Source organism: Aphidius gifuensis, linkage group LG4 (genome assembly GCF_014905175.1).
Source record: "Aphidius gifuensis isolate YNYX2018 linkage group LG4, ASM1490517v1, whole genome shotgun sequence".
Taxonomy (NCBI): Eukaryota; Metazoa; Arthropoda; class Insecta; order Hymenoptera; family Braconidae; genus Aphidius; species Aphidius gifuensis.
Window position 1 is genome coordinate 5,219,029 of NC_057791.1, and position 18,433 is coordinate 5,237,461.

General features: G+C 29.1%; 1 protein-coding gene across 7 annotated transcripts in view; it reads right to left on the reverse strand.

Moving 5' to 3' along the window:
• Positions 1-1,167: 1,167 nt before the first annotated feature.
• The window catches only part of LOC122854789 (papilin), a 63,700-nt gene continuing 46,434 nt past the window's right edge, over positions 1,168-18,433 (reverse strand). For 3 of the 7 annotated variants that reach the window (XM_044155755.1, XM_044155754.1, XM_044155753.1), the window contains exons 3-24: positions 17,328-17,515; positions 15,673-15,733; positions 13,720-13,802; positions 13,286-13,436; positions 13,038-13,161; positions 12,869-12,949; positions 12,623-12,795; positions 12,263-12,395; positions 11,846-12,189; positions 11,569-11,751; positions 7,604-11,483; positions 7,000-7,170; positions 6,635-6,847; positions 6,381-6,551; positions 5,877-6,284; positions 5,572-5,784; positions 5,047-5,214; positions 4,372-4,943; positions 4,136-4,286; positions 3,184-3,702; positions 2,702-2,971; positions 1,168-2,621 (exon numbers count right to left, since the gene is read on the reverse strand). In XM_044155755.1, coding sequence (XP_044011690.1) covers positions 2,461-2,621; positions 2,702-2,971; positions 3,184-3,702; positions 4,136-4,286; positions 4,372-4,943; positions 5,047-5,214; positions 5,572-5,784; positions 5,877-6,284; positions 6,381-6,551; positions 6,635-6,847; positions 7,000-7,170; positions 7,604-11,483; positions 11,569-11,751; positions 11,846-12,189; positions 12,263-12,395; positions 12,623-12,795; positions 12,869-12,949; positions 13,038-13,161; positions 13,286-13,436; positions 13,720-13,802; positions 15,673-15,733; positions 17,328-17,515 — 8,418 coding nt within the window. In that variant the 3' untranslated portion in view covers positions 1,168-2,460. The remainder of the gene's footprint in view (positions 2,622-2,701; positions 2,972-3,183; positions 3,703-4,135; positions 4,287-4,371; positions 4,944-5,046; positions 5,215-5,571; positions 5,785-5,876; positions 6,285-6,380; positions 6,552-6,634; positions 6,848-6,999; positions 7,171-7,603; positions 11,484-11,568; positions 11,752-11,845; positions 12,190-12,262; positions 12,396-12,622; positions 12,796-12,868; positions 12,950-13,037; positions 13,162-13,285; positions 13,437-13,719; positions 13,803-15,672; positions 15,734-17,327; positions 17,516-18,433) is intronic. The other 4 variants (XM_044155757.1, XM_044155756.1, XM_044155758.1 and 1 more) reach the window with 4 other exon arrangements.

Consider the following 18,433-nt stretch of genomic DNA (forward strand, 5'->3'; position numbering starts at 1 on the left):
CCTCTTCTATGTTCCTGTTAAGAATCTTCAAATTTTCCATGGAAATTTTTAAAATAATTAAATAAAATTAGGAAATTATAAGAAAAAAGAGGTATATCAAATAAAATACGAAATACCTCCTCGCCTATTCTATGTTCCTGTTAAGAATCTCCAATTTTTTCATGGAAATTTAAAGAATAATTTAATAAAATTAGGGAATTATAAATAAAAAGAAGTAAGTCAGTTGAAAAATAAACCTCTTTGCCTTTTTGTTGTTTTTGTTACGAAACACTATTTTTTTATTGACACTTCAAGAAAATATCCAATATTAGTAAACGAGCATTACCCACACAATTGCTTTGTTACTATGTATAGAACACGAAGATTTGCTATTGTAGAACTTGTTTCATAAAAAATATCTAAAAGAAATAAAGATCCATAAATTTGCTCTAGACAGAAATCTTTATTGACAATGACACAAGAATCAATACTTTGCATATATCAAGATAATGATAACGATCATACAGTTTAATATTAATATTCACTACATAATCAATAATTATTATTAAAATTTAATAAACATATGTAAATGCATATTTTAAAGGACCTTAAATATTATTATTGTCCATAAAATTACGTGTATTCGTATATAAGTTACATATTGTTATTTTTTATTCATTTATTCATTAATATGTTTATTACAAGTTTTATTAATTCATCTCTTTTCCATATCTTAAATGCTTTTATCTTTTAAATCATGAATTAAGTTATATATATATATATATTTATTATATATTTATTATATATAATTTATATTTTATTATATTCATTGTTATTTAATCAACACTAACAATTAAAGTTACGGGTTCGCGGTAAACTATATTATATTATATTGGAATTGATCAATATTTATTCATTTGTTTATTCATTTTTTGATGTATAATACTCGTTTATTTAACAATTTAAATTCTATAAATTGATAGAAAATAAACAAACAAAAAGTAAATATAAAAAAGAAGATAAGTAAAAAAAAAAAATGTTCTTATTTTCTAAAATATTAACTATACATATCTAGCAACTCGCAAGTGTTAGTGTATTTTCTGTTGGTCAATTTATTTGATATTCATTTTTTAAATTAAATTACTTGAAAATACTTCCAAATGATGCTTTGATATACACTTGTACATGTTTTTTTTTTTGATTGAGATATGTTTTTAATTGTAAACATCAAGAGACACATCTCTTGGTTTCGAAAAGTTTTTTGTTTTTTAAAAATTGATTATGATTAAGATTCGATAAAGTGTGAATATTGTAAATACTATTAAATAAGAATGTATAAATTAAAAAAAGAAAAAAAAATATTTATTGAAATGATAGTGGTCCTAGCAACACTGTACTCAAGGATTTAAGGCACTGAGTTTTTTTTTTTTTTTTTCTTTTTTTACTCTGACTAAAGTAAAAGGTTTTTAAAATAATTTTATTTTAACAATATTTTTTTTTTCGTTTTAATCTGTTCCGTGACAGAATTAATCAACATACGCTATAATAAATGCTTTTGGTACTGTCTAAATATCTAAATTTTTCATATATTATCTCAATTTTATATTTTTCGTTTTTGATAATATTAGATAAGCATGCATAACTTTTTTCTTTCCCCAAATATTTTTAATCAGCATGATATGTAAATTAAATTTTCTATGAAAAGATACAACATACATTTATTAACAATTTGTTTTGTCAGTTTTATTTTGCTTATCTGACTCGTATTTTTTGTCTGTAATTTAGTAGAATAATATTTATTTCTCAGTGTAATTATTTCATGTAATAGTACATTCAAGTTTGTCGTTTGATTATTCAATTGGTTGAAAAATTTTGTAAATAAATATGATTGGAATGAAATAAAAATATTATCAAATAAAAATAAAATAAACTGACGATAATTACCGCGAACCAAAGTAGCATTTCCAAAAGCGTATTAAATTTCCATCAAAATAAAAGAAAACATTATCGATAAATGTCCACTATATTTGTTTTTTTTTTTTGTTACATATTAAAAAAATAAAAAAAAAAAAGCCAGGGTATATAGTTTTATGGCTTCTTATCGTTATCGACTAGTTGATGAGCTTCAGATTTATGCAAAAAAAATTGATGAATTTATTAAAGTTTTGTTTTGTATTTTTTTTTTACTATTTCTGATTATGTCTTTTTGTATTTTTTATCTTGTCATTTAAGCTTAAAAATTATCTACATGCATAACCGTTCTAAGGCTTTGGCAGTGAACGAGATTCGATTGTATTCGGTTAACTCGGAAAAAGAGATTTTTTTATATTTAAGAATATTTCTCAAATTTACAATATAATTCAACGCAAAAAATAATGATGTTTTATTTGGTCGTTGATTTTTTTTTTTGTTCGAATATATATAAACCATTTTTGGTTTTATAAAAGAATGGTTGTATTTTTATTTCTTTGAAAAATTTAATTATTTTAAATGATTACCGCTAACAGGAAGCTGACGTGCTTCAGTACATGATCTACAACAAAATTTGGCGTAATATTTATGTTGACAATATTTTGCTTTTACAATTAAATCACATTTTGCAAAGAATGAATTGTCTTGACAGTCTGGATGAATGTAAATACCTGTAAAATAATAAATTATTCATATATTAAAATAATTAATACACAAAATTTAAATAAATATTCATTAAATATTAATTTACCAGCAACATTAATATCAATTGTATCAGAAGCAGATGAAAATTCATTTGTCGCTTCACAATTATATTTTCCAGTATCATTATAACTGGCATTTGTGATAACAAGTCTATTTGATTCAGATATTGTTATTCTTCCATCTGTACGTATTATATCACCATCCTTGTACCATAGTACTTTTGGAATTGGATAACCATCAACACTACATCCAATATTTATTTCACTACCAACTGGATATTCATTTCCTGATGAAGTTACATTTACAGCGACAGGTACTAAATTTAATAATCATAATAAATATTAATTTTCCATAATAGTTTTTTAAAAAATAAATTAATAGTTAGTAGTAATTATTTTTAGATTTTTTTACTTAATTATAATCTAGCATGCAAGCAAATCAATTGCATTGAAAAAAAAAAAAAGAAGACTACATTAAAAAAAATATAATTAAGTATCATGCTGTTAGTTAATTATACCATTTTCTCACCTTTAAATTTAGAAGGTTGTTGGGGTTGTTCAGTAATACCGATAACACCAAGAATATAGGGTTTATTAGTTGGATAAATTGGTTTGTAAGTTTGATTATATTCAGGTGCTTGGGTACGTGCAGGTCTGTATGGATATTGTGGACGTTCAGGTCTTTCTGGTCTTTTTGGTGCTTGTACAAGATATTGAGTATATTCTTGTTGTTCAGGTTTAATATTATAAACTGGACCAATTGCCTGAAGTGTTGTTGACCAAGATGCTGGTTTTTCAATACCATTATATGCTTGACAAGTATATATACCAAGATTTGATAATGTTACTGAACGTATTAATAATGTACATTCAGAATCTTGTTCATATGAATCAGATGATAATGGTAACATGCTATCACCATGCCACCAAGTTACAAATGGACGTGGCCAACCAATTGCATAACAATGTAATACTGTTGGTGCATTTAGTGTTACTGTTACAGATGTATTTGGCTCACTAATTATGTCTGCTGATCGATTATGAGGCTCTAAATTTCAAATAACAATATAACATGCAATTTTTAATTTGTTAGATTAATTTACCAAACCAAATGACAAAATAATAGTTCATACATAAAAAAAAAAAAAAAACATTGAATAAATAAAAAATAAATTTTTCAACATTTTCCATTGAATAAATATTTCTATACATCATTTTAATTCTACAGAAATTTTATTGAAATATATTTTTAATTTTTTCAATGTTTATTTATGTTTTTATACTCGACGTATTATTATTATATGAAAAATATCATCATTTTTACCAGGGCATCACCAAGATACCTTTATTTTTTAGTGATAATAATTATTTTTTTAAATTTTAACTACTCAAACAGTAAACCATATTAATTATTAAAATCAACACCATCCAATTTATTAAATTATACTTGTTAATAAATTTTATACCAAATGAATTATTACCTGTTACTTCCAATTCATATTCGCATTTATCTGGTTGTGCAAGACCATTGTCTGCAATACAAATATAAATTCCTCGATCGTGACTGTATAAATTGATAATTTGAAGTGATCCATCAGGAAGAATTCTTCGCCTTTTTTCTGCTGAGTTTATCTGATTGTAAAGAAAGTTTTTTTAAGTTTAATTATTAAATAAAAAAAGAAAATACATAATCATTAAAATTTTATTTGTTATATACCAATTCAGTATCTTTCTGCCAAATTATTGATGGTCTTGGATTTCCTGTTACGATACAAAGCATTGTAACGAATCCACCTTCTTCTCCTCTAACTAATGGATTTTCTGGTTTTTTAATTGTTGCTGGTTCAGCGCCATATGATGGAGCAGTATCATTATGAACAGGTGGATATGTAACAGGTACTTCAGTAGATGCTGGTTCAAGACAAGAAGTACCACATCCATTATTACAGCATTTTCTATCTTCCGAACAATCAGCATCACTTCTACATTCTTCTTCACATCTTGTGCTGTTTGATACAACTGGACAATTTCCTGGTTTCATTGTTGATCGACAAATACCTTGATACTCAGTTGTTCCATCACCAGTTGCAATTGGTACAATAGAACAACGACTGTCTGATGAACATTGAATATTTCTACATGGATCAACACATCTGCATCGTTCACAATCTTGATCATCAACAAAAGCTTCTTTTCCATATGGACAATGAATCAAATCACACTCATCTTTTGCCTCTGAACATTTATCCTTTGTTTCGGTATTACTACTAACATCAATCTCGTTGCTTGCTATTTTATAAAATTTCATAAATAATATTGTTAGCAATTATGAATAAATAAATTAATTAAAAAAAAAAAATATCAACTGAATTTTGTGAGGAGAGAAACTCACTTTTGTAACAAGTATGCATGCAAGACTCAAAAGTCTTGAATCTGTTTCTATTACCACCACAACCAGTATACACAAATGCCATGCAAGTTTGTCGATTTTCATTGAAATAAAATCTTTTGTAACTTCCTGATTCACAACTTCCAATATCCACTGACTCACGACAGATTTCTGTTCGACCATTGTTAAATACACAAGCAATATTGTTAAATACATAATTTACATACTACATTAAAATTATTTGAAAAGAAAACGTTTAATAAATAAAACAATTACCATATTAAAAACAAATGATATGAGAGTAATTTGTTATTGTGTATTATTGACTCAACTTCAAATTATTATTTCTTATTTTTTCATTACGTAATGAATCAATTGGTAATATTAAGTCGTGAGTAAGATGAAATGTGATGTTAAAAGATGTACAATCAATGAGAAAATGAATGTGATGTTATCCAAGATAATTTTTATAGATCCCAATCTAAAAAACCATGCAATTTAAATAATAGAAATTTGTTTTTTTGTTACCTAAATGAGATAGAACAGTATTGTTGCCAGTTGGTGCAGGCTCTTCACGATGAATACAAACAGATTCACATTCAGGTAACGTACTGAATCTATTAGCATTACCATCACAACCACCATACAAAAATTGACGACAACTACGGCTATTTCTATCATAGTAATATTTCGGGAATACACCTCTGCATGGTCCAGCTTCCGCCGGGAGATTACAAACATCTAAATAATCAATGAAATAATATAAAATTTTATTGTGCTTTTGATGAAATTCCAGTTGAAAAATTTACAAGTAAATCTAACTGATAATATACCTTTTCCTTGGAAAATACCACAAAGACGTTCACACTGTTCTTCTGTCTGGAATCTGTTGGCATTACCTTCACAGCCACCATATATAAATGCTTGACACTTGCTAGCCCTTGAATCATAATAATAAGCTGTAACTTCATTATTACAAGGACCAGCATCAGCTGGAGCTGAACAAATTGGACTGCTTGGTACAACTTGTACAATATGAGGTGATTCAGTTGCTTGTACTTGTGGTGGTGATAAATGTTTTTTACATTTACTTTCACAACTGGTACGATCCTCAAAACGATTTCTATTACCAGAACATCCACTGTATTCAAATTCTTCACATGTATCAGATCTTCGATCATAATAATAACTGACAACTGAACCACTACAAGGTCCAACAATCTTTGGCATAGTACAAACATCTATATTCAAATAGAAAAAATCATAACCGACAGTTATAAATTGCAAATTTCTTGAATATGTATGTTAATATAAATCTGTTTTTTGTTTCTATTTACCTTGGACTTCATCACAACGGTACTCGCATTCTTCTCGTGACTCAAATTTATTTCCATTGCTTGCACAACCACCATATGTAAACTGTTTACAAATACCCTCTCTACTGTCATAAAACCATTTAGTTTGTTCTTCATTGCAAGGTCCACGTTCATCAGGTAAGAAACACATTGCTATAAACAAATTAACAATTAAAATTATGTACTTATTCATTAATAATTTAATATCCTTGATGATTCAATAGAAAAACAAATACCAGGAGAGAATTCTTGAGTAGGTCGTGGTGCAGGAACCGATGGAGATGAACAGCGTTGTAGGCAATCTTCTTCATTGACAAAATTATTGCCATTTCCATTACAACCTCCATAATAAAATTGTCGACAACGTTGTTCGTATGAATCGTAATACCAGCGTTGAGTATAATTATGACATTCACCCAAAAGAGCAGGAAGAAGACAAGTGTCTTGTTCTGAATTTTTTTAAATATATAAAAAAAAAACAATTAAATTACCAAAATAATTAATTCTAGTATTTCAAACCACTTAATGACTAGCTGAGCAGTGTTAATTTTTTAAATGAAAAATTATGGTTGCAGTTAAAATTTCATAGTGCAATTCTTACCAATTTTAGGTGGACAATCAGTCTCACATGCTTCTCTAGATTCAAAATTATTGCTATTTCCACCACATCCAGTGTAATAAAACGGCATGCAACGGTTCTCCGATTGATCGTAGTACCATTTTGATTTCTTCTCTGTGCAATTACCCTCAGCCCGAGGTAATGAACAAGAATCTGTCGCCATGACAATTTATAATCATGCAGTTAATCTTACTTTATTAAAATATTAATCTATTTTTTTTTTTTTTTCTATAGGATTATTAATATATCTGCGATGAATTTCTACAACACACGCTTACTTTTACTATGATTATTAGTTAAAAAAAAATTATAAAACATCTAAAAATTAATATGAATTCCCATTAATTTGCAAACAATCATAAAAATAATGTTTTACTAACTCATCTATCTATTTAAAGTCTCATTCATTGTAGACAGCTATAATTTTTTTCATTACTTTCAAAAAATTTCAAACTTATTAAATCATACTTGTTATATACCCAATTAAAATTTATGTTAGTATTTCAATTGTTCATTTCATTAAAAATAAAAAAAACCTGGTTATATTAATTCCCATGTTATGAGTAAATAAAAAATGATAACTTACCTCGACTATGACCAGGCTGAAGACATTTTTGATGACAAGAAGATTCCGTTAAGAAATTGTTGTTATTACCCTTGCAACCACCATAACGGAATTGTTCACAGTGTTTACTGTCTTTATTAAAATACCATCGTGTGAAATTACCTTGACATGGACCACTTTCTTTTTCTTGTTCACAAGGATCAACATTATCAGATACTGTACAAAGTTGTTCACATTCATCTCTAGTTTTAAATTTGTTTGCATTTCCAAGACAACCACCATAAATAAATTGTCCACATTGTTTTCTGTCACTATCATAATACCAAGTAGGATTATATCCTTCACATGGTCCAGTGCTTTTTGGCAAATAGCATGCATCACGTCCTTTAGGTTCAACACAAATTTCCTTGCATTCTTCTTGAGATTTAAAACGATTATCATTTCCTTCACAGCCACCATACCAAAATCTTGAACATCCACCATATTCAGTATCGTAAAACCACTGAACTGTGAAATTTCGACATGATCCTCTGTCTGTTGTAAGAGCACAAGCTGCACCAGGATTTGTTGGAACTGCCAAACATCCATCAAAGTTATCACTTTGAGCTTCTTCAATACCATCAAGACAACATCCATATTTAGATGCATCACAGTTGCATCCAGCAAAGTTTGGTCCTGTTGCTGGTGTTCTTCCATCTGAACAACATTTAAATTCTGTGTTTTCACATCCACAGCCTTGGCTATGTGGTCCTTTAGCTATTGTCACTCCATCTGGACAACAACCAAATTGATAAGTATAACAAGGACATCCCTCAAAGTTTGGTCCATTTGCTGGGGTGAAACGGTTAGGGCAGCATCCATGAGTTGTATATTTACATCCACAGCCTTCATTTTCAGGTCCTCTAGCTGCTGTTGAATTATCAGGACAACAACCAAATCTAGTATATTCACAGCCACAACCATAGAACTCGGGTCCTCGAGCTGGAAGTATATTGTCTGGACAACATCCATGAGGATATGTTAGACAACAACCCTCACCGTTTGGACCATGAGCCGGTGTAAATTTATCCTGGCAACAGCCATGTGGTGATGAAATACAATCGCCATGACATCCTTCTTTGTTGCTTCCAAGAGCAGCTGTGGTATTATCAGGACAACAGCCAAAGTATGAAGCTGTACAGTTGTCTGTATTAATAACTCCACATCCTTCAAAGTTTTTACCAGTAGCAGCTTTATGACCATCTGGACAACATCCATGTGTAGTATTTGCGCAGTCTTCTTCAATGCCAGTCATTGTTGTTGTTTCATATTCATTTGTAACTTCTGTCCATGCTTCATCTGTAGAGTCTTCTCCACTGCCTTCTTCATTAATTACTGTTGCATTTTTAGTTACACCAGGACAACAACTGTCTTTAGAAACATCACAACAACCATTTGCATTAATAGCTGGTGTTTCTTTGTCAGGACAACATCCACATTCAGTTTCATTACATGGTTTTTTACAGCCTTCAAAGTCATTGCCTTCTGCGGGAGTAGTACCATCTTGACAACAACCAAAGAGAGTTTCCGCACATAATTGAGATGGACAACCTTCATTTTTAGGTCCAGTTGGCACGGAAACACCGTCTGGACAGCATCCATATTGAGTTTCAGCACAAGTTTCAGGAGTGGGACAACCCTTGCCGAAAGGTCCTTGAGCTGGAGTTATTCCATCGTAGCAGCAGTTAAACTCGGATGATAAACATGATTTTTTGGCTTTTCGAACTTTGCATTTTCGCATTTTTTGTTCTTTTTTAAGTGCTTGATCTACTGAACTAACTGTTGTAAATAAGTCGAAAATAGATGATTTGTCAGTGTTATCTTCGTCTTCACTGGTTGAACTTGAAATGGTTGACACATCAGTTGTGATACTTTCAGTAGACATTCCTGTTTCAGCAGTTTCCGTTGATCCAGTTGACATGTCAACTGTTGATACTTCAGTCATTGCATCTGATTCTGTTGTTGAGCCATTTTCTGTTGTCGAGCCAGTTTCTGTTGTCATACCAGATTCACTTGTCATTCCAGTTTCTGTTGTCATACCAGATTCAGTTGTCAAACCAGTTTCTGTTGTAGCACCAGATACTGTTGATTCTTCAGATGATACACTAGTACTTGAATCAGAAGTTGCTGGTAATTCAGATGTTGCACCAATTGTACTAGAAATATCTGTACTACTTATTTCACTTGTAGAAATTTCATTTGTACTCGATTCCTCTGAAGAGCTGACTGATGACAATGATGTTGCTTCTGCTGTAGTCTGTTCTGTGCTTATTTCTTGAGTCGTTGTATCTTGGACTGTAGAAGAATTTTCATCACTTGTTGATATACTAAACAAAGTTGTTGACCCTACATCAGTCGAGGTTTCACTAACCATAGTAGTTGAACTACCATCTTCAGTCACTGATGTAACAGTAGATGAAGTTTCAGTGCTTCCTGTCTCAGTTGTTGATGTATCAGTAGAAGAAATAATTGTAGTTTCAGTTGATTCTGATGTGGAGATTGTGCTTTCAGTGATTGTCGTGTCAGTAGATGGTGTTTCACTTGATGATGTTATTGGTGAAGAAGAATCTAAAGATTCTGATGTTGTTTCACTACTTGTACTACTACTTGTAGAAGAATCAGTGGACGCAGTTTCTGAAACTTCAGTGCTTGAGAATGTAGAAGTATTTTCAGTGGATTCTGATGATCCAGAAGAAGACTGATCTGTTGAAGATTCCGTAGAGCTTATAGATACTGTAGTATCTTGTGACACATCAGATGATTTTGATGATTCTGTTGAAACAGAAGACTCTGTTGAATCTGAAGTTTCTGATGAAACAGAAGACTCTGTTGAATCTGAAGTTACGGTTGAACCAGAAGTTTCAGTTGATTCCGATTTTTCTGTTGAAGCAGAACTTTCTGTTGAATCTGATTTTTCTGTTGAAGCACTACTTTCTGTTGATTCAGATGGGCTAGTGGATTCATTTAAATTTGTTGTTTCATGACTTACTGAATTATCAGTAGTCTCAGTCATTGTGTTATCCGTTGATGATCCACTACCTTCAATAAGGCCAGTAATTGATGATAATAAATCATCATACGCAGTGGAATCTTCTAAACCACCACTTCCAGAATTATTTTCTAATTCTACGGGAGGTGTGTCACCGCGAACAGCTGCATCACTCATCATTGTATTGTCCATGAAAAACGCTGTAGTTTCAAATGGTGACAAAGAGCTAATACCTTCGGCTAATTCACTTCCATCTGTGCCTAAGCTAGATGCAAAAGTTACAAAGTCTTCATCTTCATACTCTAAGCAATCATCTTCTTTGTCACTTGGAATATCAGGTTTACCAACTTCAACAGGAATAACGTCATCCTCACTACAAGGATGTTTGTTACATTCCTCAGAACCAAACATGATTGTGTCAGCATCACAGTTACTTGTAGGTACTGTCATGTTATCTTTCATACAAATAACTTTTCTTGTCATGTCACCACCACCACATAGTTTAGAGCATTTACTCCATGGTCCAGCAAACCATTCACCTTTACATTCAGCAACATCAGCTTCACATTCTTGTGTATCATTGTATCGTTGTTCAACCTTGCATTTTTCATTCTCTACCTTTTTTAATGTTAAATCGTCTTCGAAGGATGCACAAAAGACCTTGCGTGTTTGTACACCACTTCCACATTTTGCAGAACATTCGCTCCACTGAGCTGCATACCACTGATACTCGCAACCTTTTGATTTTTCACAGGTACGCGTCAATTCTGGCTTGTTATTTGCATCGCATTTATCACTGGGATAAGTTGTGCCATCATTTGTCGCACAGTGAGCCGTACGTGTTTCTTGTGTTAAACCACATTTATCGTCACACTGCAATTTTAAATTATTTGATTAAAAATTATACACAGAGATGTCTCAAGTAAAATTAATTGAAAAATTGGATTCAAATACTTACACCACTCCATTCAGATGTAACCCAATCAAGACCAGCGCAAGGTCGTAATTCACAAGAACTTTCACTTTCTGGTACTTCACCATCACATTCCGAGTCATTTAATACTTCAATTTTTCCAGCTTCATTTTTTCTAAAGCAAGTGACTTTTCTTGTTTTTTTTCCTTTACCACACAATCGATCACACTGAAAAAAAAAAAGAAATAATATCAAACTCACAGTTTGCATGAAAGTGAAAGAAAGAAAAAAATATATAAAATTCAAGTCTTAATATTATTACCGGTTTCCATGGCCCCAAATGCCACGTGGGACATTGAACATTTCGATTACATTCTTGAGTTGTCTTATTCTTAGGTCCAAATTTATCAATGCATATTGAATCATCAATGATTGTTGGCATTCCACCAGCGACAATCTGTTCACATTTTATAGTTCTTGTTTGTTCACCGTCTTCACCACATTGTTTACTGCATGAGCTCCATTCACCTTCAAACCATTCTGGTGGACATGCTTCTGTGTTACATGCTTGTGTATTATCTGGGGCAGATTGTGGATCACAAAGATTTTCATCAACTGTTTCATTGTCACGACGTCGTACACAATTTACATGTCTCGATTGATATCCTTATTTTTACAACACAATATTACATTAATTATTATTACATTTTTTATTTTATTATCGTAATTTTTTTCTTACCTCCACCACAAGTTACACTGCATTCTGAAAATTCATCATGTGTCCATGTATAATTTTCTGGGTTTCCAAATGAATTTTTTTTTGGCACACTATACTCGTAATCAACACCAACATTTCGATCTTGATAAAGAAGCTATTTAGAAAAAAAAATATATATATATAAATATACATATAAAGTTTGACGTTAAACGTTTTTATTTATTATTTTTTTTTTTTTTTTTAGATTGAATTTCTCAAGGTTTCTATTCATATTTTATTTAGTAATTTAATTTACTATCATTTTGTATTTTTGTCATGTTCATATTCCATACAGAAGCATGAAGATACCATGTCAAATAAATAAATGAAATTTATACTCACGACAATGTAAATTGCTTCGGTCGTCGGTCCTTTAGCAGTTATCGTGTCTGGAGCTGAGAAACCCTGTGGAACTCTTGAATAATGGAATATTGTTCCAGCGAATCTTAAACTCCTTGGAAAGTCTATTCTCCAGTTTCCATTTAGATAATATTGGCCTGTCGTGCTACGAATTGCTAAAAACATGATAATTTTATAAATAAAAAAAAAAAAAACAATAAACTAAAATGACAAGAATAATTATTTTACCAAGATAATTATTAGATGGTTCAATTTCTTTGACGGCTATATTTGTAGCTCCCTCAGGTATAAAAAGTATATCAATGTAACCTAAGCAAATAAAAATAATGATGTGTTAATTTATTAATACAAAAATTCTCATGTATTTATATTATTTAATTATAAAAAATAAACTAACCAACTTGCAAATCATCTGTATCAAAAAGACCTTTCGCAGTGGTGCATTTAGATCCATCACCATCACATTCTCTACAAGCATCTTCTTTTGCATTACTTCCAAGCATAAGATCACATCCAACCGACTGTAAAATATTGATAAAATAATTTTTTTAATATTATATTTTATTATTTTTCTAAATTTATCCATGACAATAGATTTTTTTTTTCTAAACAATATTATAAACTTGAAATTTCTTGATAACTTACCATACATTTTCCTTCAACACAAACATCGTTTTTTTCAATTTCACATGGTGTACCGTCAATCACAGTGAGTTTATGTCTGTAGAAAAAACGTTCGCCTTTAGGCATACAATTTAGCTCACATTTGTTTGGTCCACCTGTGTACGGTATCCAGCTGAAATAATAAAATGACATAAATTTTTTTTTATACTTGTTTCAACTTTTTCCATAAACAACAATAAACATAAATATATTTGTAAAGTAGATAAATTGTTATGTATGTCTATTTGATATGTCTCACCCGGCAAATCTTTTATTCAATATATTACCAGATTTTTATTTTTTTATTTTTCTTGTTGCATTTACCATCAATTTGAATAGTCACATCAGTATATAAGAAAAAGTTTCTATTATAATATAAAAGAATAGAAAAAAAAAAAAGTAATTTTATTACTCACTCGTAAACTACACCTTCAAATGGTACTGCATTAAATTCAGCACACTGTTCAGCACGAAAGTCTATCGTATTATTTTGGCATGGCTGTGTAATAAAAAATAAATTATTTAAACTTTATTATTTAGTTAATAAAAAAATATATAAAAGACTAAATAATAAATGTACAAATGATTATATAAAGACAAGACTTTGCAATTGATTATTTATAAGTCTAAACATATGTATGTTGTGATGTGTCATGAATATATATCATCTAGACAGAAGGGGATTTCGAAATGCGCGTGTATATATATAATTCAAATGCGTTAACTATTTTATATTATATGTACAACTTTGATATAATCTATATAAGTTATATGATTTGATGGTGGTCTCCTAGGAACAACAGCCAACATCATCTTGCTTGTCTGTATTATTATTATATTTTTATATTTTTATATATCTCTCTTATGGACAACATATAAATTGACTTTAGGGGAATTGTAAGATGCTTACAGTCTTGGCTCTTGTTGGTTGGCATTGATAGTGGAGGTGGACTTGCAAAGGTACAGTATTATTAACGTAGAGAAAAAGCCTTTGGTAATATCGATAAATCGAGTGGAGGATATAAAAAATAAATAAATAACGTGAAATGTAACAGTAGAAAAACCCAAAGGAATACACACAGCACCGAGGGGATCTTGACTATATGACTTTGAAGGGAAAGTGATTTGAAAATTTAATTGATTACAAGTCCTTACAAATTTATTTACATTGGACTTTGACAAATTAATTAATTTATGTAATTTTATTGAATAACACTTTCAAGTTCATGATGTTAATCTTTATTTATTTATCTTTTAATAAATCTTTAACTTTAAAAATTGAATAATCAATTGTTATAAAAAGCCTAAATGCTTCCGGCAATAGCCAACAATTGTTATTAAAAAACCAAAAAAAAAGTTTATCATGATGGGTGGGTTATTATTCCAGAGACCAATGTCCAGATGACGTATTTTTTTTTAAGGCCATTGACCACCTTGTCTGCTGGGAGTCTAACTTTAAAATTCTCGTTTGACTAGATGTTCTTTTTTTTTTTTTTTTTGTTTAAACTTGTGGTTTTATTTTATTTTTTTCTTGTCTCACCTCAGACCCCACTATAGCCCAAATTTATATGCAGATATACTACCTGTTTTTAACACTTTATATATTGAAATAAAATAGCCGTGAAAAAATTATAAAATTTATTTTAAAAAAAGACGGAACTTTTTTTGTTGATAACCATAAAAGTTTATGAGATTTATATATTTTTATTTTTTGTAAATCGATGAGGGAAATAGAATCTTTTTGTTATATAGGAAATGAACTGTTTAGTGTCACTGTCATGTTCACTTGGTCTGGCTTGTGATAAGCAAGGACGATATGTCAGAATATCTCAGACTACTTTTCGTTCTGGCTTGTCAAGTGCTATCAACAAAATATTATCAGCATCAACTTGTGTTCATTAAATTCAATGTTCAAATATGAAAAAAAAATTACTTTATCCTCTTTTTTTTTTTTGCTTTTTTAGAATATTATATTTAATTATTTCTTATTTTTTAATTGCAATTGAGTTTAAGCTATTGAAAAATTAAATCATTACACATTCTTTTTTATTTTTAAATTGATTGATCAATGTTTTTTCAGGTTTAGACAATTTAATCTCGTTCATTGACAGTAAATAAAATTGACACAAATAACAAGCTAGATTTCAAGCCACAAGTAGTTAACTTGATTGTTAATTATCTTGTATATAAATACATGTGAAAGTTGACATTTTGATTGACACAAGAAAAATATGTTACCTGACAAAACATCAATAATAATTATGGCCTCAAATTTTTTCACGTAGCCTTTTTGTTTTTTTTTTTTAAATTCTAATTCCTTGATTTATATCTTGTTGATAATAATATTAATAAAAAAAAATTATTACTACCTGAATATTGCAAGAGTAAAATCTTCTTTTTGGTCCTGAACATCTGTCATATCCATTGTCGCTGAAAAAAATAAAAATGATAATAAATATACTGTAAAATAAGCTACTGTATATAAAGACGTGTGGAATGATATTATTTATGTTCTTGTTCCAATTCTTTGTGAAAAAAAAAAAATTATATATCTAATCTAGTCTCACAGACCAACGATTTCAGACGACGCAAGCATCCGTGCCCAACTTTTCTCTACTACTTTTTGACTGACTTTTCTTTCTCTCAAGAAATTACAAATTTAAATACTGCATTTTTGTGATTAAAAAAAATAAAAAAAAATAAATAAAACCAAGTTTAAAAAATTTTCAAGAAAGTAAAATAATAATTTTAATATGCTGTGACTATATTTTTTTTTATTTTTTTTACTTTTTTTTTTGTTAAAATACTATTAAATGCAATTTACCGATAAAATGAATTATTATTTCAGCTGCTCAAACTGCACGAGTGCGATTAATGCCTTTTTTTTTTTAAATCTCTTTTAGATATTAAAAATTTTATGGTAACCCGTGTGATTCTAATTTTTTCTGACTTTTACTGAACATAAAAGATTAAAATATTCGGCAATTGATAATGAAAAAAAATAACAGGATTTTATTGTTTTTTTTTCTGGGATGTTCCAGTTAATATATTTAAAAATCACGTGTGCACACGCCCACGGATTTGATTGAGCACGATAGACAGATTAATGTATGTAATTACAGAACGAAAATCAAAAAGAGAAAATAAAACGTGCAAATTTTGTTATTACAAATTGGAAAAGGCTAAACATCAATAGAAGATTAGATGTTTTCTCTTATATTGAATGTACATGAAACAGTAAATAAATTGAAAAAAAATATTAATTTGTTTATATAATTAGTTATGGTAATTCATAATTAATTAATGGTTTTTAATTTTTTGTTTTTTTTTTTCATAAAACATCACGTTATTAATAGTATCTTTGCATATTTCAGGATCAACTTTGACCAGTTAAATATAACCTCATGACCAATCAAATATTCAAAGAGTTACTCAATTTATATAACTAGTTTATAACTTGTCTGTTGATGTATGGAAAAATGCTTCTTTTTGTGTAAAAAAAATAATAAAAAAACGTGAAAATATAAAGAGTATTATTAGTGAATATATATAGGTAACTAGGATTTTTTTATTTTGTTTTTTATTCTATTAATTTATTCATGTATTATCTATTAATAATTAATATAAATTTAATGATTAAATTGCACTATTGATTATCCTTGGATAATAATTAATCTCTTTATATAGTTACTCCAGTGGGAATAAGCCATAAAGCTTAATCAGAGTATTGAAGTCATTAATAATAAAAAAAAAAAAATAAAAAAGAATATTTTAGCGTTTGAACCAAATACCGTACAGATTTTATATGTACATATTAAGCTCAAAAGAAGTGTCTTTAAAAACTCCAAAGTGGAAGATAATAAAACAAGTTTTTTTCTTTGTATGTTTTCTTGAATTTCGATAACGTTAAAACTATATTGATTTGAGATAATTAAATGTCCAAATTAAAATTTAGTGATTAAAATTTACGTCACTCATTTAAAAAATATTCCAAAATACGTTGTTAATTAATTAAAATACTTACTCAACATCAAGACATCTTCTTGTTTGATGAGCAACACCACCTCCACAAGATCTTGAACAAGAACTCGGCACTGACCATGGTCCCCAAAGTCCAGTTTCAGTTTCTTCTGTATCCGTAACAAAATTACTTGGCAAATAGCCTTCAGCATGTTGTCTTCTGTGTCTTTCATGTCTTAATTTTACATGATTCTAAAATATATAATTTAATAATTAAACATTTAATTTAAAATTATTAAAATAGCCAAAAAAAATTACATTAAATTTATGATATTATTTTGTAAATAAAAAAAAATACCTGCAGATATAATTTTAAAGCTACAAAAATATTATGTTTACGAATAGTCGTAAATATATTTCAATGGACTAGACTTGCAGCATGGCAACTGGCACGTGTCCAGAACAGTGAATACGAGGATTTGAACCTGGCTTGTTAGCAATTCAATTCTATAACTATATATAATTTTTTTTTTATTTTCTATTATATAGGGTTGGTGGTGAGGGTTTTTTGTTTTTTACTTCAATGAAAATTATTGGCGTTTATACTGTACCAGAGAGAATCAGTAAATTTTATTTTTTAAAGTTACTGTAAAGTTGAAATAAATTTTTTTTTAAATATTCAAATTTGAAGAATGATATTTCCTTTTGTTTTTTTTTTATCATTTGTTTATTTATAAATTATAAAACGTTTAAAATAATAAGAAAAATATATATTTTTGTTCATTTGATTTTATTTGTATTCAAATGTTTGTATAATAGCGATTGACGAATTGAATTGTTGAATAATAGAGCTATAAATATATAAATGTGTAATACGATATAAATTGATCATGAAATATAAAAAGAGTTAAGGGTTCGTAAAATTCGCGTGGCTCGATTAACACTTGCTCACGTGTTACGAAGTATGATCGACCGATGTAATAATAATGTATAAATAAAGTTGTTACCATGAAAAAAATTATAATTTCATATCTTTTTTGAAATTTACGTTTTTTACTTGTTTAAAAAAAAATCGTTTTCATTATAAATAAATTTATATAAATATATATTTTTTTTTTGTTCAAGTAGGTGCAATTCAAACCAAGGTTTTGTAAAACACACTTATTGTCT